This window comes from Anthonomus grandis, chromosome 13 (genome assembly GCF_022605725.1).
Source record: "Anthonomus grandis grandis chromosome 13, icAntGran1.3, whole genome shotgun sequence".
In the NCBI taxonomy this organism is placed as follows: domain Eukaryota; kingdom Metazoa; phylum Arthropoda; class Insecta; order Coleoptera; family Curculionidae; genus Anthonomus; species Anthonomus grandis.
Genome location: NC_065558.1, coordinates 20,487,984 through 20,513,415, shown reverse-complemented (window position 1 = coordinate 20,513,415; position 25,432 = coordinate 20,487,984). Strand labels below are relative to the sequence as shown.

Genomic DNA, 25,432 nt, shown 5'->3' with positions numbered 1-25,432 from the left:
ATTTAGTCTCGGATTGTAAAGCTCGCGACTCTAAGTCTGCCTTCCAGTTGTCCTTGGTATTAATATAGGATGCAAAAACCCATAAATTGCATTGCTCGCACCACTGCCAAATCATTCTGGATAGATCGTGCAGGTTAGGGTATTTTACGCTGCCCATGCGGTTTATACAGGCCACGGCTGTTGTATTGTCACAACGTACCAAAATGTTGCAATTTCTCAATGATCTAGCAAAACAATTAAGACCTATAAAAATAGCTTGAAGTTCCAAGAAATTTATGTGGTTCTTTTTATCTTCAAAAGTCTCATTATTACAATAAACTCCCCATCCAGAGAGTGAAGAGTCTGTAAAAATTTCTAAATTAAAGGAATCTTGTTTGATATCGTTATAAGAATAGTCGATGTTTTGCAACCACCATTTGAAATCTGATAAGGAAGAAATTATCATAGATTTATTAAAATCCATATCATTTTCCTGGATAGCTTTTAATTTTTCCCTTTCGAATAATTTCGTATACATCCAGCCATATTTTATTGCAGGACAGGCTGAAATTAATAATCCTATAAATTGAGCAAATTTCCGGATTTTTGTTTTATTAGTTTCTTGAAAATATAAAATCCAGTATTTAATATTTTCCCTTTTTTCTAAAGGAAGCTCTATTTTTAAGGAGTTAGTATCCAAAATGTAGCCTAAAAATTTACACCTTTTTGAAGGTACCAAAATGCTTTTTTCTGGGTTTATGATGAAACCTAAAGATTTTAGAATATTTATAACTCTTTCAGATTTAATTTTACAATCCGTAAAAGTTTCACCAAAAATTAAAAAATCATCCAAATAATTTACACATATGATGTTCTGCATTCTAAAATATTGTACAACTGGTTTAAGGATTTTGGTAAATCCATGAGGCGCTGATGATAAACCGAAGGGTAGGCACGTAAATTCATATAATTGATTTTTAAAGACAAAACGCAAATATTTTCGATATTCATTTGACTTAGAAACCAAAAAATAAGCGTCTTTCAAATCAATGGAAACTAGAAACCAATCTTTCTGAATGAGCCTTAAAACAGTTCTAATATCTTCTAGTTTAAAATGGGGAGCTTCGACAAATACATTAAATTGTTTTAAAATGAGAATAAATCGCTTTTTCCCATTTGATTTTTCAAGAAAAAGTTTGATAAAAATTGGTCGTAAAGTGGCTCGCACTTGACAACCGCCCCCTGTGTTAGTAATTTATCAATTTCCTTTGATAGAAATTCTTCATCTGTTTTACTAAAAGATATAGATCTAGGGGGATTAGTTTGGATTGGCGGCTCGCTTAAGGGTATGTCGTAACCTTTAATCCATCTTAAAATAATGGAATTTGAAGTTATAAATTTCCAATTTTCGCAAAACTTTGAAAGTCGACCAGCAGTTCGGTATAAACATACTTCGTTTATTTCCTTCCTCTGTATCTCTTTCTGAAGTTGTCCTTCGAGGTTCGCCCTTTCTGCTGTCCCGTCTCCCTCGATTGACGGGCAGGGCGATACCGGTTTAAATTTTTGTATGGTTTCCCTTTATATGCCCCCTCCCCTTTCACCTCTTTTTTCCTAAAACCACCTGCGACCCTAGGAGCTTTAAACCCAGATGTTGAGGGAATAGGCTTCATGTCTTTGCTGGCCGTTTGCAAAGTTTTAGCTGCTTTAATTTTTTCGCAAATATCTGGTCCAAAAAGGAGGTCAGAGGGAGGACATTTTTCTAGGAGTTCCTTGGTATCCTTATTCATATAAGGATAAATGAAAGAGCGTCGTGCCATGGTTAAATCATAAAATAGGCTCGTAAGAAGACGCCCTATATCTGATAAACCAGGTAGTAAGACTTCTTTGCATAGTGGAGGCATATTCTCCGCTTCGTTTAGGATGCCGTCAATATTTTTTCCTAAAATTGCTAAACCCATACCTAATTTTGTCTGAAATTGGACATATGCATTATCCTTATTTCTAATGTTTTGAGGAATAATGGTGTATGATTCTGGGTTTAGTGTTGGAGGAACTAATAACGGGCAATTAACCGGAATTTTGTATGTTTGTAAAATACCAGCAGTATCCGCCTCAGACAGTCATTTTATTAAAATATTACTCCAACGACTTGCTAAGGCAGGGTGCACTTTAACTTGTTCAGAATCCTTTATAGACGGATCATCACCCAAAATGTTGAGAACTTCCTCTGGTAAGTCATAATCATTGTGAATTAATAGTTCATCTGTTGGAGATGCCACGCCGCTTGGACTATGGGCTATACTCTCATCATAATCTAATTGCGTTGAATAAAATATTTTAAATTTTGATTAATACAAATGTTATAAGATAAAAGAGTTAAAAACAATAAAGGTAAAAGTTATTCTCTAGGGCTAAATGAATCAAAAAAGCGTAAACTGTCAAACTTAGTTTACTCATTAATGCATGTGCAGTCTGGGAAGTTTATGGCCCTATTTATTTCAAATGCTTCTAACAAGTCCAACTGTAACCCTTTCTCACAAACATGCAGAACCTCAGTGTTAGGTCCCGGATCAAAATTATGGCCAGACTCTAATATATGGTTCGCAAAAGGAGAATTGGTATTGTTAATAAAAGTATTTTTTATTTCGCGTGATAAGTCTTAAATGTTCGTTGACTCTGACTTTTTTCCTTCCGCTTTGGCCGACATAACAGATATCACATAATGGGTGGGAACAAGTTAACTTGTAAACTCCAGATCGGTGTGTTATCGGTATTTTATCTTTAGTGTTTACTAAATGTTTTGCCAAGTTGTTTTTGGTTTTAAAACAAATATTAGATTTAGTGACAAATTCATTAGATTTAAAACACTGTGCGACACTAAAAGAGACGTTGCCAAAGTAAGTAATAGATCGATAAGATCCGAGGGTGTTGGGTTTACTGAGTAATGGTTTATTAAGTTTTTTGAAAAAATGTTTGTTATATAGCTTCTTAATAACATTTATAGGATATCCATTGTTTCGAGCGATTTGTAAAATTATATTAATTTTTTTTTTAAATTAATATCGTTTAGTAGAATATTGAACAATCTATGAAAAAAACAAATAAAAGCGGCAAGTTTTTGGCTAAAAGGATGATTCGAGGTAAAGGGTATCACTGTATCTGTGGCTGTAGATTTACGATATATTTGAAATTCAAAATGGTTATTGTGATTAGTGATTAAAATGTCACTGACTGAATATTAGTGTTCTTTTGTAGCCTCACACAACAGCTAATATTATGCATAATGCTAAACTATAAAGGAGACGAACTACTGAAAAAAGTAAAATACAGTTAAAAAAAATTAAAATTAAAAATAAATTAAAAAGGCAAAGTAAATTATGCTATATTTAGCTCAAAACAAAACATTAAATTGTGTTCTTTTTCTTAGTATTGCTAAGGTAAAAGACGTAAATGTAGTGTAAATGTAGAATATTATTATTATCGATAACTAAACTTTTGTACTTATACTGTCCGTAAAAGGCTGAGCTTAAATAGCAATACTAGACTTCACCTTCTTGAAGCCCTCTCTCCTTTTTATTTAAGTCTCTTACTGAAATACATTATTTATCTACTTAAATACTCTTTTATTCAAATACTGTTGACATTTTATACTTATGACTTGTAAGTAAGAATAAAGTTGTTCCTCCACGATGTAAAGGGAATGATAAGTTAATAACATTTGACAAGATGCTCATTTATGAATAGATATAAACTTTGAAACATCCATAAGCCGTAAAATAAATTATTTTTAAAGCTAAAAAATTATAAAAATACCAAAAATTAAGTAATTTTAACTAATTAATAAATTTTGACGAGTAATAAAAAAAGTGTTATTATGACATTTGTTATTATGTACATATGTTATTATGACAATGGTCACATCTGGCGAATTTAGTTAAGTCTTCTATTTCTATACCAAAATAAAAGAAAGTTCTTAAGACCGAGAAAAATTCTGGGATATCTAAATCCCAGTTTTACAGCGCCATTAAACGGCTTCTGTCCTTCCCATAAAATTCAATTTAAAACGGTAAAGCCGGATAAATATAAAATGTAAAATGAAAGAAACTAGGACAGCCTAACAGTAATTTATGTTTTAAAATAACTAATTCGCGCAATGATTTACGCTCTCAGGGTAAATTGTATTAATTTAAAAAGACATTTCACTATAACCATAAATATGTTTTCACTTGTTTATTAAATTTGTGTTTATTTTTCAGATATTCGCTTTTTGGATGGGGTGTCCCAGCAATCATTCTTCTTATAAGCATCTTTGTACAGTTTTGTGATAAAAACGGAATGCTTTTGGATATTCACGACCTTAAAAGACACCATTGCTGGTAAGTGATTGTTAATTCATTTATTTAAAAAAATTAATATTATATTTAAAAAATATATTATATATCAATATTTGAGTCGTTTTGGATTAACCCATTTTTACCAATGATGCGAAAACGCAACAGTCATATTAATTTTTTTTTATAATATAAACAAAATAAAAAATTAAATATCTAACGTTACTATAGTATTTACTAAGGTTGAATTAAAAAGATTTTTAAAACACTCAATAAATAAACCAGTGTTTTGATTTTTAAATTTTTATTCCAATTCAAGCAAAATTTTAATGTCTAAACACACTTTCGAATATTATTGTTTATTATTGGTAAGCATAATACAGGCGAGATTTGTTTAGCTGAATCGTATTGCTAACACATGTGTGTATTTACCTTTTTTTACTGACAATAAAAAAATGTTACAAATTCCAAAATACTTGACTCCAAATTTTAAATGTTGCGAAAACGCATCACTGGGAAAATACGTTATCTGTATTTTGGTCGAAATAGCGCTTGAGTTGCCACCGATATCAGCTAGAGATATTGCGGTTTAGGCTTGTGTGTGTGTGTTTGTGTGTAAGAAAGTTTTTAGTAATATTGAATTTTAATCGGTGCTAAGTGTATGTGTATTTTCGAAAAACATGCCTAAATTTCTTACGCAAAAAGAGCTGGAGAGTGCTTTATATGAAGTAGTAGATAAATTGGAAGCAGAACATTCCGGAGATGTTGGCAAGATCTACTAAGTATTTTTAGTTGAAATTGATGCTGTTTATATTCCTCCATAACAAGATAGATGACGAAAATATAGATGACGATGTAATTGCTGTAAACGAAAAAAACAGCCAAAATGATGTGGACATAGCGGGCACATTTGAATTACAGATAAGACAGGACAATGAATTTGACTAAGATTCGTCTGATGATGAGAGTTTGGCAGAAAAGAAACGTAAAATCGAAAGGTCTAGCACCAGCCAATTTCAAAGTAAGGAACCAAAATGGAAAAAGGGTTCAATTCCTATGATGTCCCAGCCTATTTCAAATGAAGGCCCTGCGCACCGTCTGTAGATTACAACAAGTCAGACCACTTCCTATACCGCCCGTGTTAAAGCAAAATTGACCTTGAATCCCGCTGTTTGCTGCGTACGAGCGTTTACCAGGGTTTATCGTAAATATCGATGAAAGCAAATTCTGAGGCGCGCTGATTATTTTTATACGAGGAGTATTCATAAGAACTATTTTAAGTCATAAAATAGGAACTTTTTTATAGGACTGGAATAGAATGTGTTTATATGACAGTGTTTCTTAATTATTAACGTTTTTACATATTTTTTATATTAGCTTCACTTCTTTGCCTTTATGTAGCAATGTTTGTATGTATGTATATAACAAATCTAAGAATTTTATTTAAACTATAACTTCTACTTGTCAGATTGTTTTCAAATTTTGTAGGTGCTTGGCTTTCGATAACAAGGACAGTTTTTAAAATGTTTTTGAGTTTCCCTTTTCTAAAATTGGTGTATCTAGAAGTTTTGATCAGTTCAATGAATTTGAACTTTTAAATAAATTGGAAGCGTTTAATATGGCGGATTCAAAATAGCTGCCTTTTAAGTCAAATATAATATATAAAAAGTGAATTTGAAAAAAACCTTACTTGTTGAATTGTTTAAATTTGCTACATTTTTAGGAGTCTTATCAAAAAATACAAGTTTTTACTTAATATTTGTGGAAATTTTAGAGATGAATATTAAAAAAATAAATCTAAAGTTAAAATAAATAAACACATTTAAACGCACTAAAAAATATAAAATAATTCAAATACGGTATGGGTTATTTTAATTTTTGAATTAGGTCGTTTTAAAAATACAAAAGTGCAAAAGAATAACAAACAATTATCATAATAAGCGCTAAATAAGTAGTTTTGTAAATTATATACTTTGTATTCATTTGTGTGTATAGTAAATATATGTATATAAATTATGTTAAAATATCAAAATTTACCGGGTCTTAAACGCCGACATTGGTGGCCGACAAAAAGAAGTGGGGTGTGTTGGTTTGGGATAATAGGTTGTAAAATCGGCTAAAACTATTCCAGTAACATTACGGGGAGAAAATAAATAATAAACTATTTTTTAAGATTGTAATACTTTTATGTAAAGCACAAAATACAGAACAAAATATTTAACATATAGGGATGAAATATATACTACTTTATTATTGGGTAATTATATTTATACAAGTAGTATGTAACCAAATTATTGTCTAAAACGCTACAAGCAAAAACTCTCTCGCGAAGCAGATGCACACAAGTTAACGTACTTGCGAAAACTAAACCTGGGTTCTACCCAGCCGATGCAAGGCGAGGTGAGGAACGGGGGGTGGGGCAATCGATTTCAGGGCCGCTCGAGTGGTCTGACTTGTTGTAATCTATAGACGGTGCCCTGCGCTTGAGAAATTGGTAAATTTACTCCACGGAAAGTCACCTTTAGACATTTTCTTTTTGTTCTTTGATGACCAAGTATTAAATCTTATTGTAACATTTTCGGAAAAATATGCAAAAGACAATAATCGACATTATTTTGAGTTGGATAAATATGAATTACTAAAGTTTATAGGACTGCAAATATTTACAGGTTATCATAAACTACCACAAACACAACTATATTGGTCAACTGATGAAGACAAGGGGAAAGACATTGTAAAAAAATGTATGAACCGAAATAAATTTTACAATATAAAAAAAACCTCCATTTGTCAGATAACGCACAGTTAGATAACAATGCCAAGTTTTGTAAGCTTAGGCCATTTTTTGATCACATAAATCAGAAAATATTGCAGTTTGGTATATTTTCACACTGTCTGTCTATTGACGAACAAATGGTTCCTTCCTTTGACAGGCACTCCTGCAAAATGTTTATTAGGGGTAAACCCGTTAGATTTGGTTTTAAATTATGGTGTATTTGTTCGTCAGACGGTTATTTATATCAGTTCATTCCATACGCAGGAGCAAATCCAAATAAACAAAAATCTGTATTAGGTATGGGTGGGCAAGTTTTTGTTGATTTATTGTCTATAGTGAATATGAAGCATCAGGTATTTTTTGATAAATATTTTTCTTCGTTTCAATTATTTTCATATCTCACCGATAAAGATTATTTTGCGAGCGGAACTATAAGGGAAAACAGAACCCTCCGCTGTCCTTTAGAAGGGACCAAAAGTGTTTCTAAACCAAAAAAGCGGCTACTACATTTCGGCTCATGACACTGTCAGTGGGGTCTCATTAGTTAGATGAAACGATAATTCAGTGGTCACAGTAATAAGTAACCATTACAATGACGAACCATTATACAGAGCTAAAAGGTATGACCGTAAAGCAAAAAAAGATAATCCTATTCAGCAACCTAATGTTATCATGATGTACAACAAATTCATGGGGGAAGTAGATCTCCACGATAACGGGATAGCCAATTATAGAATAGGGATATCTGGAAAAAAGTGGTGGTGGCCTTTGTTTGTTAACACTATAGATAGCACTTTAGTCAATTGTTGGAAGGTTTATAACATTGTCAGTGACAAAAATATTAGTCAACTAGACTTTAAATCGTACATTGCTCTTCGCCTGATAAAAACTGAATCTTCCATTCGTACATCTATTACTACCCCTAGGGCAGTTCTTGAGCAAAGATATGATAATATCGGTCATATTATCACTAAATCGCTCCTCTCCAGACGTAAATGCAAAATATGTAGTAGTCAAACGGTATTTTTATGTAAAAAATGCAACGTGCCCCTCCATACCGATTATTTTGAGCGTTACCATAAAAAGTAAAATTACGTTTTTTTTGTTTATATATTAAGCCAATCATGCGAAAACGCAACATGCCCTTTTTTGAAAGTTTTTGAATGGAACTTTTTTTTTGTTTCATAATCTCCTTTTCTAACCTATTTTAATACATAATAAATATTGCTATTCGAAAAATTGTTATTTTTTCATGCCCTGGTAAAATATGGGTTAACACAATCTTTACGAAACAATAACGATGAAAACTATATACGGTGCTTTTCTTTAATGTCCCCCCCCCCTCTTTATTTTTTGAACGGATGAATTTAATATATTAAAACTTGAGGTAATGCAATTGATGAATGAATTATATGTCTTAAAGCAAAATTGACAGATAAAAATTTCAAGATGGCTGCTAGGCGCCATCTTGGAAAAAAAGTTAAACTGAAAGGGTGGTCTTGTGGCACATCATTTTGAAGCTCCTGACGAGTACTTTATAACCCTAGAATATAAATTCAATATCTTTACCTACTATAAAATATTGGTACATTTAATAATTACCTGAATACATTGACATTTAACTTAATGTATCTAATAAATACATTGAGTTCAATTAAGAAGATGCTGGAAATGTGTGCCTTGAACTTCTTGACACACGAACAGTCGGTCCGAAATTTCACACCGAACATTTTTAAATACACTAACATCGATATTTCTGCAAATATTCGTTATTATCTGTCGTAAATCCAATACTAAACTGAAGTAGGTTCAGTTTCGTACACCTTTTGCTTCAAATAGCCCCATAAAAAAAAACTAAAGGTGTCAAATCTGGCGAGCGAGCCGGCCATTCCACAGGTTCTGGACAATCAATCCAACGACCGGGGAAATTGTCATCTAAATAGTTTCGAACTTGTCTGGAGTAGTGTGGTGGAGCTTTATCTTGCTGAAATACAATATCCATATCGAATTCATTAGGATTCGTTTCGAGGGTCAATAGTATTTTCCAGCATATCCAAATACAGTTCCCCTGTTAAATTTTGTTCGATGAATAGAGGCCCCACAATATAGTTTCGCAATATCCCTGCCCAAGCGAGTATTTTTGCTGGATATTGAGTATGAGTTTCCCGGAAGACGTGAGAATTAGTGTCACTCCAATAACGACAATTTTATCTATAAACATTACCGTTGAGAAAAAATGTATATTCATCACTAAAACAAATATTATGGAGATAGGTAGGATGATGTGCAATGGTTTCCGTCATAGTTTCGCAGAATTCTATTCTTCGATCAGGGTCATCTTCAGTTAACTGCTGTACCTTTTGGATTTTGTATGGATGTTACTTATTCCTTTTCAAAAGTCTCCATACAGTAGAAGGACAAACCTCATGTTCATTCGCGATGGAGGAAGTTGATTCTTGAGGATTAACTACTATCTCACCAATTATTTGAAATTGCTTTTGTTCCGAAATGGACGGACGTCCAGGGAGCTTTTATAATTATCGCTGTTGCTGTGGAGACGGCAGAGAATAACAATTGAGGAGCGTTTTCTCAAAACTCAACAAGATAAAAAAAGTGATTTTTTAGAAAACGCATTTTTATGATTTATAAATTAACTGCTGGGATTTGAAAAATGCTGCTAAGAATTTAAACGTGTTTTATTACGTACATAATAATAGTCATAAGTATGAAATAAAACACAACATTAATTTCTTTAAAAAAATTAGCAAAAAACTCGAGTTTTTACAAAGCTCAACAACTTACATATTAACATTATTTTAACTAAACAATAATTTCATCCTCCTCATATTCTTTATTTATGTTATCTTCATCGTCGCCTTTATTGTTTCTTGCTGCTGCCATCACATCTTGATAAAATAGCTTGGCATGTTCAGATATATCCACACATTGCAATAGTCATTTAACATTGTCCCTTTTTTTAGTATTTACCATATTATACTTTGACAACACTTTTGCTTTCTCGACTAAACGTGCATTCTTAATATTATTTTTCAGAACAGCACATTTTATCAATCCGCCCGAATACGTAGTTGAGACAGAAACATCAACTTTTTCATTACATTGTTGGTAATGAAGAACTTTTGTTTCGGATATTTTAAATGGCAACAGGAAATATGTGTTTAATAGTTGAAAAAGTGTTTGAGTGTTCGAGAAAATGCATCAGTGTACCCATTTTAGTGGTAGATGTTGTCCACTTGCATCGCCCCGTTCAATACCACCTCATAGGACTTAGGCGGCGTGAAGTGGTTCCATGGAACTCACGTTTCGCCGCCATGTCGATGTGTCCGGTTTCCGAAGGGGAAATGGAGAAAAAAAGTAAATGCATGATGGCGCCCTCACGACCAAAACTTTCCGGAGGTAAACTCGCCTCCCATTCGGATCTCCGAGCGGAGGCTGGTCGGGGGGGTCCATCAGGCGGATCAAAAAGCCTAAAAATCAATTTCTGCAACATCAGAGGCATAAACACCAATATTAATGCAGTACACCAACACCTGCAATCAAATAAGCCTCACATTCTGGCATTGGCAGAAACAAAGGTGAAAGCTTCAACAACAAATGTTCACCTCATTTATCCTGGATACGCTCTACACACCCGATTTCGACTAAACTTTGGATTGGCAGTATTTGTCAAGAACGATTTGAGTTGCCAGCGGGAGGAAACGCTTAAACCTGCGGACTTTGACGTCATGTGGTTCAAAATATTAGCCAGTGGTGCCACGAAATTTATCTGCTGTATCTACAGACCACCAAGCGACACCCAATATAGACGGCTCTTTTTGAACCTGGCTGATTGCATTAACCATCTGCAAATTGACTACCCAAGCGCAGAAATCATCGTCATGGGTGATTTTAACGTTCACAATATCAACTGGCTGCGCTTCTGCAACAAGAACGACGATGAAGGACGAGAAGCTGAGCTATTTGCCACCATATGCGGGCTTATGCAGCTTGTGAAGGAACCTACCAGAATCCCCGATCGAGACGGCTAGTTCGCGAGTCTCCTAGATCTGGTCTTGGCTTCAGACCCTGACTCGTACACAGTATCAGTACATGCCCCCCTAGGAACATCGGACCACAAATTGATAACAGTCTCTTGCCAGTTGGAGGTTAAAACGCAGCATCCTCCGATGCCGCAGAAGGTATGGCACTATAAATCAGCAGAGTGGAACCATCTTCGGGAATTTTATCGCCCATTCCCTTGGAAAGAAGTCTGCTTTAGAACCAATAACATCTCAGAATGTGCAAACCAAATTACAGAGACGAACTTGGCAGGAATAGAAGCTTATATCCCTTTTTCTACTAAATGCGGATCAAACAACAAGCAATGATTCAACCTGAATTGCAAAAAGGCAGTAAACACTAAAAACGCAGCATATCGCAAATGGCGTCAACATCCTTCCATCGAAAATCGGGGGAACTTTTTAGCCTCCAGAAATAGCTGCAAGCGAATTATTGATGAATGCAAAGAGAGTTACAACAACAGGATCAAAAACAAACTGCTAAACTGCCCAAATGGAACAAGATCTTTCTGGTCGGTATCGAAAGCCGTTAGTCAAGGATGCTTAAGTCGGCCTTGCCACCCCTAACAGCAAATGATGGTTCTATCGCGGTAACAGCAAGGGAAAAAGCCAACTTACTGGGTAAACTCTTTACGTCCAATTCTACTCTGCACTCGCAAGGCAAAACACCGCCATATTTGCCAAGGGTGAATTCATCGGTGAGAGAAATTTCGTTTTCCCAACGAATTATAAATAAAATTCTTAAGAGGATTATTCACCCATAAATTTCTGTTTCCTGGATAACTTTTTTATTTTACAATATTTTTTAATGCGGTTTTCACTAATGAAATGTACATATTTTTGTCAAGAGTTGATAGGTGCCAGTTTTTCAAATTTCTAAAATTTTGATTTTTTATTTAAAAACCAAAAAGATAAATAAAAAAACCTTTCCATACGTCTCTAGATACATCGATTTTAGAAACATTATATTAAAAAACCATTTCAAAAAAAATAATAATAAACCTTTGAGAATGGAAATACAAAATTCAGGCATTTTTCTTATAATTTCTTGAACCGCCGATAAGTTTAGTATCATATGACAACAACGCACGGCCGGGCTACCGTGAATCAAATCAAGAAACGCGCGACGCTTGTTCGGCCCGATCTGTGCAAGCGACGGTATCGGCTACTGTTCAACAGCAATAATTCAATATTATGCAAAATTGAAATGTTGATTGGCATTTCACTTAGAAGTATTTTATTGCGAAGGTGTTCCAATTTTCTGCACGTTGTTCTTTATACTATTAGGTTTTTTATGTTTATTTTTAAGAAATGGGATGAAGAAAAGAAGGAAAGTCAAAAGTTTATTATTCTAAACGAAAAAGTAGGAAGCCAAAAAAGGATCAGTTTAGGCCTAGAATGGCTGCAAATATGGAATAAGAATGCCACATTGCTTTTACTATTTATATATAAATGAAAATAAATGAATAATTTTGGAAAGAAAAAATGATTTAAATAAGAAGAAAAATAAAGATTTTTTATTTTAAATGTCTACTGCCTGTAGAATCATTGTAGAATCATAGATCCTAGGTATAATAGAGGCATGGAAATTCGAAACCCATCTAGAACTTAGCTAGAGCTTATCTAGAGCTGTAAATGACAATTTTTGTATTACATTTGTTTGGTTTTTCTATTTTCATTAGAATATACCACTTCGTTGTATTATAATTTTCATTTTTGTATACTTACTTATATAACTGTTTAATATTGTCTTATATTTTATACAGCTTGTTCTAAAACATGTACCTACGTCGTTATGAGTACACACAACATCCATAAACACAAAAAAAAGTGTAATCTAATGTAACGAGTTCAAAACTGAGACACATTTTTTTTAAATTAATTGAACTTGGGGTTTATTTTATGGCCCTTTGATGAAGCTCACGCGTATGTCATAATTTATTTTTTGTATTCTGATTGCTAAGAATTGTTTAAGAAGGCATATTTAAAGGTGATTAACATTAAAAGAAATTAATATTTATTTATTTTTTTATTTCTCTTTGACGAGAGCTGTATATACAGGGTGGGTAAACGTAAACGAAACGGCTATGTCCGGCTCGTAAAGATTTTAAAAAGAAAACGCTCGGACCCGTCAATTTAGATTACCACGAGGAAACATTTTCAGAGTATAATACCACCCCTATCTGTCATCCCTTAGCCAGGGTGGAACTAACCTCAAAAAATTTAAATGGAATAGTGGCTTGAGTTATACCTTGTTTGAGAGGTCTTTTGATTTTCTTTACGGCTACACCTAATTTAAAGGATTTTACTTCAGCGGTTCTCAAACTATTGACTATTTTAACATTTAATATAGTTTTTTGGAAAACCTGTATTAAATGTTGGGTGTTTGGAAAAACTATTAAATCGCAATTCTTTATCGACCATTTAAATTTATAACAATCATACATAAACACTAGTCCAACAAATACTGAAAATGGCCATCGTTATAAGCCATGCAATAATACTCTGATTTATATATACCGGGTGGTGCGTCGCCGAGCGGAACATAGGAAAACCCATGTAAATTTTAAGGGAGTCAATTATTGTCTTCCCTGTACATTATATAGAAAAAATTTAAAATAACTTTTTGAAGAGACCAATCTGGCAAAGCCTTGTGCAAAGTTTCAAAAAATTTTAATAAGCTAATCTTGAATTATTCAATGTAATGTAATTGCAAAATTAGCAAATTTTCAGTTCAGGTAAAACCATACGGGCACCAGTAAAGTGAATATTGTCACTGATGTGAGGAAAAGTGTCGATAAATCAGTCACAGTCGATATTTGAAAACAAGTATGAATTATTCAATCGACGAAAAAATATCCATAATTAAGTGGCATTATGCGGGAAACAGTTTTAGAGCAGTATCTGAAAAGTTTTCAGTTTATTTCCCCACCAAGCCCATTCCGTCCATTTCAACTATTAAACGTGTTGTCAATGAGTCCAAAGGTACCGTAATAAATAATTGTAAATGTTCAACTCAGGATATCGAAAATAGAGCCGAAGAAAGAGAGAACAGAGATCGTAATATTCTACTGAGTGTGGAGGAAAGCAAGATGGTTAGTACGAAGGTTCTTGGGCAAGAGTTAAATAAACAACATACAACGGTATTGCGCACTTAAAAAAAATACAAATATTATTCGTATAAATTCGAAAAACATCAAGAGTTGCAGGAAGGAGATGAAGAGCGAAGAATGGCATTTTGTTTTGAAATGATGGAAAGAGCAAATAATGATAGGAATTTTTTTAAAAATATTTGTTTTACCGATGAATGTACATTTACCCTCCACAATGAAACAAATGTTCAGAATTGCCGGTATTGGAGCCAAGAAAATGAACATCGCTTTGTTCATACTCGGACACAATATCCCCAAAAAACAAATGTATTCGTGGGAATTATCGGACACCATATCATTGGACCCTTTTTTATGGACTATAACCTAACAGCTGAAACCTATTTGAACTTATTTCAAAATCAAATTGGACCCACCTTGGAAGAAGTTGTTCAGGAAGATCAAATGATCTGGTACCAAATGGATGGTTGCCCGGCCCATAATACCTATATGGTTAGAGAGTGTTTGGAAAATGCTTTTAACGGCAATATTATTGGTCCACGGTACCGGATACTTTGGCCAGCCAGGTCACCTGATCTTTCACCGAATGACTTCTTTTTGTGGGGTCATTTAAAACGTGTCATTTATAAAAGTGTAAAATTTGAGAATCTAAACCAGTTACAAAACGCTATTTCGTTAGAATGTAATAAAATTTCCCAATATCAACTTAGTAACGTTAGAAATTAATTTTATGATCGGTTAGGATATTGTTTAGCTGTTAACGGGGGGTTGTTTAAACATTTGATGTTTTTATGTAATTTTCTATTATTTTTGCACTCCCTCAATAGGTAATAGCTGTCCACAATTATTTAAATGAGTACTATCCTGGTCGCTGGATTGGACTGAGAGGCTCTGTTTAATGGGCCGTGCGGTTGCCTGACCTCTGGTTTTTTTTCTGTGGGGTCACCTAAAGAGTAAAATCTATGCTACCCAACCAGCTTCAATAGAAGAATTGCGCGAAAGGATTACATTTGAATGCCAACAGATAACTCCTGATATGCTACGAAATGTGCGACGTCGATTTGAATCTGTATTATTGCATAGAAGTTAACGGTGGCCATTTTCAGCATTTGTTGGACTAGTGTTTATGTATGATTGTTATTAATTAATTGTTTGACAAAGAGTTGCCATTATTTTCTAAAAAACTGCATTAAATGTTAAAATAGTCAATAGTTTGAGAACCGCTAAAGTAAAGTCCTTTAAACTAGGTATAGCCGTAAAGAGAATCAAAAGACCTTTCAAAAGAAGCTATAACTCGACCCACTATTGCATTTATAACAAATTTTGAGGATAGTTCCACCCTAGCTAAGGAATGACAGATGGGGGTGGTATTATACTAGTGGAAAATGTTTCCTCCTGGTAATCTAAATTGACGTGTCCGAGCGTTTGTTGAGCTCGACATGGCCGCCGTTTCGGTTAGCCCCCCTGTAAAATATACAGTGTATCCCAAAATTTATGTCTAAATTCATTTAAAATTCAGGGGTGTGTTCGAAAACGCTCGGACCCGTCGATTTTTATTTCAAGTTGCGCATTTTTGTACGTGAAGTTTGTATATACAGGGTTGCTCAAAAATAAATTACGACCATCAACTTAATTTTTTCAAATGAAAGCACCTTTTTTTATTTAATTTTTAAATTTCGCGTGGAATTTTACATATGTTGCATGCATCATGTCCTATACCTAAAGTCAACAGTTATCGAAAAAAAAACGACCAAACATTATTATTGAAGTTCACCTTACGAGTCACCTTATCTCTGAGATTTTTTATATAGAGCAAAATTCTATTCATTCGTGTTTTTTTATTGTTGGCTGGGTCCCTTTTTCTTTGAACAAACTTTAACGGGACAAGTGTATCTCGATTTTCTCAAATTTGAATTAGTTCCAGCATTACTAGCTTTATTTCCAAATCCATTGAACCCAGACTATCCTGACAAAGAACTAATTTTCCAGCAAGATGGCGCTCCTCCGCACTATGCTGCCACTGTGCGTACATTTTTGGATGAAACCTTTCCCAATCGGTGGATAGGAAGGAGAGGACCCATCGAATGGCCTGCTAGGTCGCCTGACCTAACATCAATGAACTTTTTTTTGTGGGGATATCTCAAGTCGAAGGTATTTTTTAATAGGCTAAATAATCTAGACGATTTGAAAGAGAGAATTCGCAGAGAAGTGGGTGCCATAACTCCGGAAATGATTGAAAATGTGCAACGAGACTTTATTGATCGCCTTGTATATTGTCAAGCCGTGAATGGCAACCATTTTGAACATTTAACTTAATTTTTGTTCTTTTTTTATTTGTTACAGGAATCGTCATTTTTTTTGATAACTGTTGACTTTAGGTATAGGACACCATGCATGAAACATACGTAGAATTCCACGCGAAATTCACAGATGAAATTAAAAAAAAGGTGCTTTCATTTAAAAAAATGAAGTTGATGGTCGTAATTTATTTTTGAGCAACCCTATATATACAAACTTCACGTACAAAAATGAGCAGCTTAAAATAAAAATCGACGGGTCACACCCCTGAATTTTAAATGAATTTAGACATAACTTTTGGGATGCACTGTATATATATAATAGTGTTAGGCATATTTGGAAATGAGATAATTTCTTTTTTCGATCTATAGGGTTGCTTCTACCCTTTTTTGACGGAAGTCACTCACATGTCTCTAATTTATTATTTATATCTTAATTACTAAAAACTGTTTTAGGTACATATATTTGAAAGTGAGACAAAATTATAAACATTTTTATATCATTCCTTCTCTCCCTAAATTTGTGATACTAATACCCTCCTATATAAAAGCATTTTTTATGAATAAATTAAATCCGTTAATTTGAATAGTGAATAAACTGTATTACCAGAGGAACATGAGGATATTTTGATTGAACTTATACAAAAATGTTATTTTCTTTACTGAGACAAACGTCTTGAAATACCAAAATACGCGTGCGACTTATTTGTTAGTAAACGCAAAAGTCCAACCGCATGCAAACTAAAAAATGCACGAATCGGTTCCTCCCGATGAACCTCTCTGGTAACATTGACCCGTCTGCTGCGAGACGAACAGTGTTCTGCTTTGCTTTAGCGATGCGTTGTTGCCAAATGCTCACCTTCCCGATAAAGCGCGTTAAATCCATTTCAGGCAAAGTCACGTGCTGATGATTGCTCTTAAAAGCGTAGACACCAACAAAGCTTCTGGACCCGATGGAATTCCAGCCCTAATACTAAAACGTTGTGCAGACGAATTGACTCCTCCCTTATGTAGACTGTTCACGGAATCGTAAAAACAGGGCCAATTTCCAACAAGCTGGAAAACTGCTCGAGTGCAAGCTGTACCCAAAAAGGGTAAGAAGACGATGCCCTCCGATTATCGCCCGATAGCACTAGTTCCAGTAATATCGAAGATTATGGACAAAGCAGTCAATCAACAACTGTTAAGATATCTTGAATCATCTGGACTAATCAGCGATCATCAATACGGCTTCCGAAAGCTTAGATCCATCGGCGATCTTCTGGCCTACGTCACACACCTTTCTTGATATATATTGACGCTTTGCGGACGATAGCACACTTATTTCCATATTTAAGTCCGCCAAACCAACGACAGCCGCAAGTTCTCAGAATCTTAGGCAGCAACAAGTAGCTTCAACCAACAACGATATTAGAGCAATCTTGGAGTGGGGCGGTAATAATTTGGTTAATTTTAACGCTAAAAAAACGCAGGCTGCAGTATTTACGATGAAAACTAACCTTGGTGGCCCGGAGCTAGTTATGGAAGGGAAAACATTGCCAATGAAATCATCTTTACATCTTCTAGGAGTCGAGGTCACCAACAGTGTATCCTGGCATGACCACGTGGCCGAGGTCGCCAGGGCGGCTTCCAAAAAACTCGGAGTGCTTTTCAAAACGAAAAAACTGTATACACCAGAACAGCTGCTGATTCTTTATAAGGCTCAAATACGCTCTTCCCTCGAGTATTGCTCGCATGTCTGGAGCTCTGCACCCAAGCATAGTTTAAACCTGCTGGATTCTATACAGAAGAGAGCTATTCGTCTTATCGACAAACCAGAACTGACAAAGAGTCTGGATAGTCTGGAGCACAGGAGAAAGGTGGCTGATCTCTGTTTATTCTACCGTTATTATCACGGTAAGTGCTCCACTGAGCTGGCAGGCCTGATTCCACCCAGGGCTGTTTCGGCAAGAAGAACGCGTCTAGCAGTTGCGGCTCATCAACATCGAGTCTACCTGCCTACCCCAAGGACGTCGCTGTATCGGGACTCATTCATATGGAGAACATCTTCTTTGTGGAACGGGCTTCCACCTCACATATTTCCCGACGCATACAACCTACAGCGATTCAAGATAAATGCCCACAAATATCTTCGCGCAAGCACCACTCCAAGAGTGACATAGGACTCTCCTCTTGTGCTTGTGTTTAACCATTAAAAAAAAAAATTAGGATTGTCTTCTTGTTTTGGTTTGCGCAAGAATCTGAAAACAGCATCAAATTTTGTTTTCCTTCTGGCTTAAAACCGAGAACATCTTCAAAATTTTCCTCCAACCGTTTTAAGAAAGTTGTACACAGCTTGCGATCTCATTAGCTCATCTGCCGCTTTCAGTTTCGAGCCACACATAGTGTGATATATATTTTTGTTGTTGTTTTGATGTATGAATCATCGGAGTGAGATTCTACAGCCATACTTGATGAGTAAAAAACACTTCACCCACAGAAAGTTTAGGAAGTGGTTGATTCTGCTGCATATCAAATACGATTTTGATGACGTTCAGCGATTCTTCTTTCATAAGTTGATAAAACTTTTTGGTCCTCAGTTTGTGCAGTTTTAACTGTGTTCTTAATTCTCCCCTTTTGTCGAGGTCTTTGGTTTGTTTAATAAGTACCTCAAATTTTTTACAAGTGGAACATGTATCCGTGTGCGGATTGCCAAATCCAAAATTAAAATTATTATAAAATATTTTTTTAAATTTTGCAAGCGAACATGATTGTGTCTTAGGGTGTGTATCATAATACTGCTTCCACATTAAACTAATATTTAAATTTGGTGGCAAATATGACCTACACGTTTTTTTTTCTAGAGTAGTGACTTTCGCGACATTTATATGCTTTTATATGTGCTTTAATAAACTCACAAATTTCTCTATCTCGTGTTGTTGACCGATCCCCTCCTCGTCGCTCTTTCGGCGTTTCACCAGTATGTAAAAAATATCGAGGCACAGTCGCTAATCGATTAGATGTTACACCTAAAATACGTATTTTGTTTAAAAAACATTTTATAATGATAGTGAAACAAAAACTTACCAGTGATATTCATAAAATATTTTGTACAGACCGACACTATTTCACAATTTTCTTTTCGTACAGTGTATTTTGTCACTACTGATTTTGGCTTCAGGTTATTGCATTCCGTTCTTTTTCGAGGCATAGAAATATTCATGAATTTCAATAGGAAACGATCCTGGTCAATTTTATTAGCTTGTGAAAAAAAATGATGACGGAAAACTAAAACAAATGCAACAATAGATTGAAAAATTAATGGGAAAAAATGCAAAATACATACGTTCTACATCTCCAACACTTATAGATTTTGCTAAACATTTCTTTTTTCCTTTATTATCTAAACTTATATGATCACATTCTAATATAGGTGGGTGATTTCGTCCAACAAAATATCTTGTTTCTTTCTTCTGTTTTTTATCACTATTGCGATGCTTCCGCCCACCTGCAGTAACTGTGACATGTTTGTCGTATTCCGCGTTTTCATTTTCAGTACCTACGTGTGGTCTCCATAATCGATCTTAAAGAACTAACAAATTAGGCCGTTAAACGATCTATTTATGCGACTGTGGAAAGGCAGGTCTGATCTTGTTGAGTTTTGTAAAACCTATAGGTTTATGTTGAGTTTTGCAAAACCTTTGAAATTTTAAATGGCTATAGCGCGGTGTTTGTTGCGTTTTGCTGTATTTTCAGTGCACCAATCAATAGCCGACCCCAAAAACCATATATAAATATGTGTAACTCATATTTGGCCATTTTTGCCTTTGTTGAGTTTTGAAAAAACGCTCCTCTTATTTGTAGAGATATGCATGTCAGTGTTTTTATATTCAGGTAATTATTAAACATACCACTATTTTGTAGTAGGTAAAGATATTTCATCTATATTCTAGGATTATAAAGTACTCGTCAGGAGCTTCAAAATGATATGTCAGGACCGCCGTTTCCATTTAATTTTTTTTCCAAGATGGCGCTCAGCAGCCATCTTGAAATTTTCATCTGTCAACTTTGCTTTAAAACATAGTATTCATTCATCAATTACATTACCTCAAGTTTTAATATTTTTAATTGATCCGCTCAAAAACTAAAGAGAGGGGGGACATTAGAGAAAAGCACTGTATAGGAAAACGGTCTAAAATGTTTTGCTTATTTCGTGATAAGGTCGAGAACTCATGCGTTCTTAACTGTTGTACCCATGTTTTTTAGGTTTTTTTGGTGCCAAAAAATAGTCTGGTCAAACAAGGTGTTATTATACCGAACAAAGAGAAAAAAAACACAATCTACCTTGCTATACAAAAAAAATAAATAAAAGACATTAAGACAAAAAGATACACTTTCTACTTTAATTACTGTTTCGTACTATCAAAACAGGCAAAAGACTTAATTGCAGGTCATCTTAGAACACCATTATAAGTCTTAATTGTGTACAGCGTGTCCCATTTTCGTACGTTTTATGGGGTTTCTCGCTTATAAAAAGAGATAGAGAGATATTTTCGCGATTTTCGCGACACCATGCTAATTTTTAATGAAACCAAAGGTGAACTAATCAAATTTTCTATAGCTATCTTAATTTTTGTCCTACAGAGTGATTTAGAAAAAAAAATTTTTTTTAATCATCCCCTGTAACTTTGTTATTGTCAGATATATTAAAAAAGTAAAAACTGATATTTTTAGATTTTTTTGCGTAGAATGTCATACTCAAATTTTCTATAGAGGACACAGTTTTTGGTATATTGACATAACTTTTTTTTTAAAGGAAGAGGGTATATATTTTTTTAAAACCTGTTTCCGCTCAGCAAGAACTTTTTAAAAATATAGCATAGTCCATATTTATTTTTATAAATAATGTGATAAAATGATTCTTTTTTAATAATTTACGTTGATAATAGTAGTTAGGCGTGGGTAACCTGTACTGCAAATAATAAAATAGGTAAAAAAGGTAAATTGTAATGCAAAAAAACAAAATGATTAACATTCCGCCATTATTTAGATATTTGATTATGGAAAATTTTAATACATTACAAAAGCCAAATGAACCTCATTTAAAAAATGTATTAAAAATATAACAAAAAACTATATAAATATAAAAATATAATATAGAAAAACTCAAACAATTTCATAGCAGCCCCATTTAAAAAAATCACAAGTATTATTCAAAGTGCGGACTATTAAGTCAATTATAAGTTTCACACAAATTTATAATTGTTTTTAAATATTGCCATAAAAAAATTTATTATTTAAATCCGTACAAAAAAAAGTCCAAATCCAAGAGATCCGGTGATCTTGATGGCCATCGAACAGATCCATTTGCTCCAATCCACCGCCTGGGAAAATGTTTATTGTGCCAGTTTTGTATTATTCTGGGCTGGAGTCCCATCCTGGTAGAATATACCGTTCAGTTGAGCTAGTAGAATATATTCTAAAATGTTTATAGTATTTTCTTGTAGAGTTTGTAAATAGCTATTAGAGTTTAGAGTTGTAAAATTGTTACATGCAGATTTTGCCCTAAGCATGTAACATGGGATTTCATATAAATTCGGGCAAAAGTTTATGGTTTTTGGTATCGGCTTGGAAGGGTTGTGTGATTTACAGTTTTTATAAATGGAATTTGGGGTTTGATAGCAACGCAATTTATTTTTTTTAGGCTTTTGGGGTTTGATTATTTTTAGGAATGTATTTACCTACCCTATCCTGTCAGCACACCTCGGTGGAGTTAGTTGTATTATGTTTCCTTAGTCCCTATTCATGTACCTGGTGTTGGGAACTTTCTGAACTTGGATTTATTTGTCAAGAGTTTCTATGAGGCCGGTATATGTCTGGGGTATGGAGGGACTTCTAGAGGGTGCTGTTGTGCTACAGATTGCGCTATGAGTGGAGTAAATAAGACCTTTTAGATGGTCATCCGTTAGTGTAGGAAGACAAATACTTTCTTCTATAGCGGAATCATGTTGGGCAAGGTATCCTAATTGATTTGAAATTGGCCTCCCCAGTTTTGCTTGCTATATTTCCCTTCAATTCTTCAAGTTAAGTTTTAGTAAATAAACGTGCCTTGACATCTGGTTTCTAACCCTACTAGCCGATTGACAGTGACTGTGATTGACAGTAATGACTATTGACACACTTGTTGTTGTGGAGGTTTGGCAGCGTTGCTGTTTCCCATTAAAGTTTGGCTTCCATTTGGCGGATGACGGAGCGTCATAAATCAGGCAGAGCGACGTAAGAGGAAAATTGGAATTTCGTAGCCCCGTTGGGAAAATTTTGTTAGTTTTCCATGTATTAGTATTCGAGCAGTATCATTTTGCTGTGGTATCGCAGAATTTCTATTTTGATAGAGTGAGGTTCCGCGTAGTTTGCACCAAGAGGCAGGGTCAGATCGTGTCGAAGAGAGAGAGTGACAAGTTCACTGCCAGTGTCACCTGTCTATATTCTGGTCGGTTGTCAGTGCCTTGTCCAGCCTGTAGCCATTATCAGAAAGAACAGTCAATATTTTGTGGTTTTAAGGAAAATTTAAGTTCATCTTGTCGATAATTCGGTTGAATGCAAAAATATTCCTCCCAAGTTTTGGGGTTTAATTTGATGAACGTCTAATGGGAAGTTGTAGCCGAGAGGATTTCGGATTAACCTGATATTTTTGGATTTGGTCGGCTGCTCCCACACCATTTATGGGATTTTGAAACTTTCTAACCACAAAATGAGACTCTAGGCCTCGCTCACCACCTTAGGTATGTAGCAACATGTTGGTAATTGCCATAGAATTGATTGTGTGTTTATTTTACTGATTTTTTTTGTCCTCTATTTTAGAGGCCTCTCCTTTTTCTCATTCTCTTCTCTATTCTCTGGACTCTTCCTATTCTCTGGTTTCTTCTGGTCATCCCAACACTGTTGGCAACCGGCTGAAGTGAGCCTCAACACAGCCTGTACTGAGCATTGTACTGTGGCTCTGCGATTTTGGATTGGAACTTGCCTGAAATCGACTTGCCCATGTGGTCGTTACCCTGGTTGTAGCTGACTGGTTCCAGAGCTGTCGAGTTAAGCTACCTTAGCCAAAATACACAAGAGATTAGAGGACACGCAAGTTTTTGCACATTTTATTTTATTTTTCTCTTATTGAACGGTTTGATTTAGGGTTGGGGGTTGATTTATTAATTTGAATTTTATGCGTTTATTTTTTTTTATGTAAAACAAAAACGTTAAGAGGTTCTTGCTAAGTCTATTAATATTAACCTGAGGGTTTTCATTTGAGTCGAGCATCGACATAATTGATTTTGACATTAAGCCTGGATCACCTTGTAAGGGATCGGCTATTTGCTACAAATAACATATTTAGTCATAGTGTTGGTTGTTGGTTAATAGGTTTTATTGCTCCAACATACCATTAATAGGCTTTCAAATTCGAACCTTACTATTTAAAAGTTTTATTTAGATTAATGTGACTTGACTATAATTTGTAAAAGGTATTTAGGGCCAGTGAGGTATTGTGAATTAGGCTCCAAACATATACTCCCTGTAAACAACACGTGATCACGTTTTGGATTTTCCCCTTGAACAGTAGTTCAGTGCGGATTTGTTTTTTTCCTTACTAATTCCTCGCCTTAAGCATACCTCAAGTAACTCTTAATTCTTTTATCAATTTTTTTTATTTACTTAAAATTACTACAGTATTACATTTTGAATAATTATCTAAATTTCAATATCTCAATGGAATTTAATTTTTTTTATATAAATGGAAGTGACTATGTAAATTTTTGGATGATTATATCAATCTGGTGGACCTATGGATTGTTATTTGAGTTTTTCCCAAATTATTTTCAGCTTTTAGGATCTAGGTACAGGCAAAAATATAGGTCATCATTTTCTTGATTAAGGGGGGCTTATATTACCATCATAATATATCAGGGTTTGGTGTAAAATATTTAAATCAAGTGGCGCTCTTATTAAAATTTCTCCCACTATCTTCTCCACTGTCTAAAAGCTGGCGGCCACCAAATCTCTGAATCTTTTAAAACAAAATTTGCTTTTCTAGACTTAGTAATTTTTTTTGTGGTTGGATAGTAGGTACGACTCATACGGGTTGGAAATAAATTGGTTTGAACCGAGTTACGCGCAACAAAATGTATCTCGTCTGACCAAATTTTTTTTTTTAATTATTGTCCTTAGTTTTTGAACCAGTTGCAGAACTTCAATCTGGCGGGGTTCAGATGATAAACTTTTTTTAAAATCCTTTGAATTTCTATTTTGGAAACACCGGTTTCTTGATATATTTTTCTGCATGAGGTTTTGGGACTGACTTGAACAACTGCAAAAATGTTGATCTTTGATTCCTCGTTATCTTTGTTAAGAACTCGAGATTTGTCCAAACATCTTAAATAATTTAAAATGAAGAATAAATTTTAAATTTCAAAATATTTTTCTCTCGGGTGTCTTCTTTCCGAATATCTACAGTTGTGGCCAAAAAAATAAGAGTGCATATCAAATTTCAAATCAAACTGAATTAGCTTCGCTATATGTTAGAATTTGCAAATAAAATACTACGCATTTTCTTCTGGCATTTAATCTGTTTACTTGATAAAATTTATAAATAAATCAAGAAAGCCTTATCTTTTAAAATCAAATAGAAACGTATCATCCATTTTTTCTCTAACAGACCAAACGAAAACAAAACAAAGGTAAAAACACAAAGTCACGGTCTCAGCAAATCCGTATAATTTTTTTTTTTTTTTTTTTTTTTTTTTTTTTTTTTTTTTTTTTTTTTAACAATAAATCTGTCAAGCGGTGACCTAAGCAAAAGGGACCTGACTAGATGATCTTTTAACACTCCTCA

The 25,432-nt window shown here is 34.3% G+C and overlaps 1 protein-coding gene across 3 annotated transcripts in view; it reads left to right on the top strand.

Annotated features, from left to right (window-relative positions):
• The window catches only part of LOC126743632 (adhesion G protein-coupled receptor E4-like), a 747,227-nt gene that overhangs the window by 582,959 nt on the left and 138,836 nt on the right, over positions 1–25,432 (top strand). For all 3 annotated transcript variants that reach the window (XM_050450819.1, XM_050450821.1, XM_050450820.1), the window contains one exon: positions 4,236–4,355. In XM_050450819.1, the coding sequence (XP_050306776.1) occupies positions 4,236–4,355 (120 nt within the window). The remainder of the gene's footprint in view (positions 1–4,235; positions 4,356–25,432) is intronic.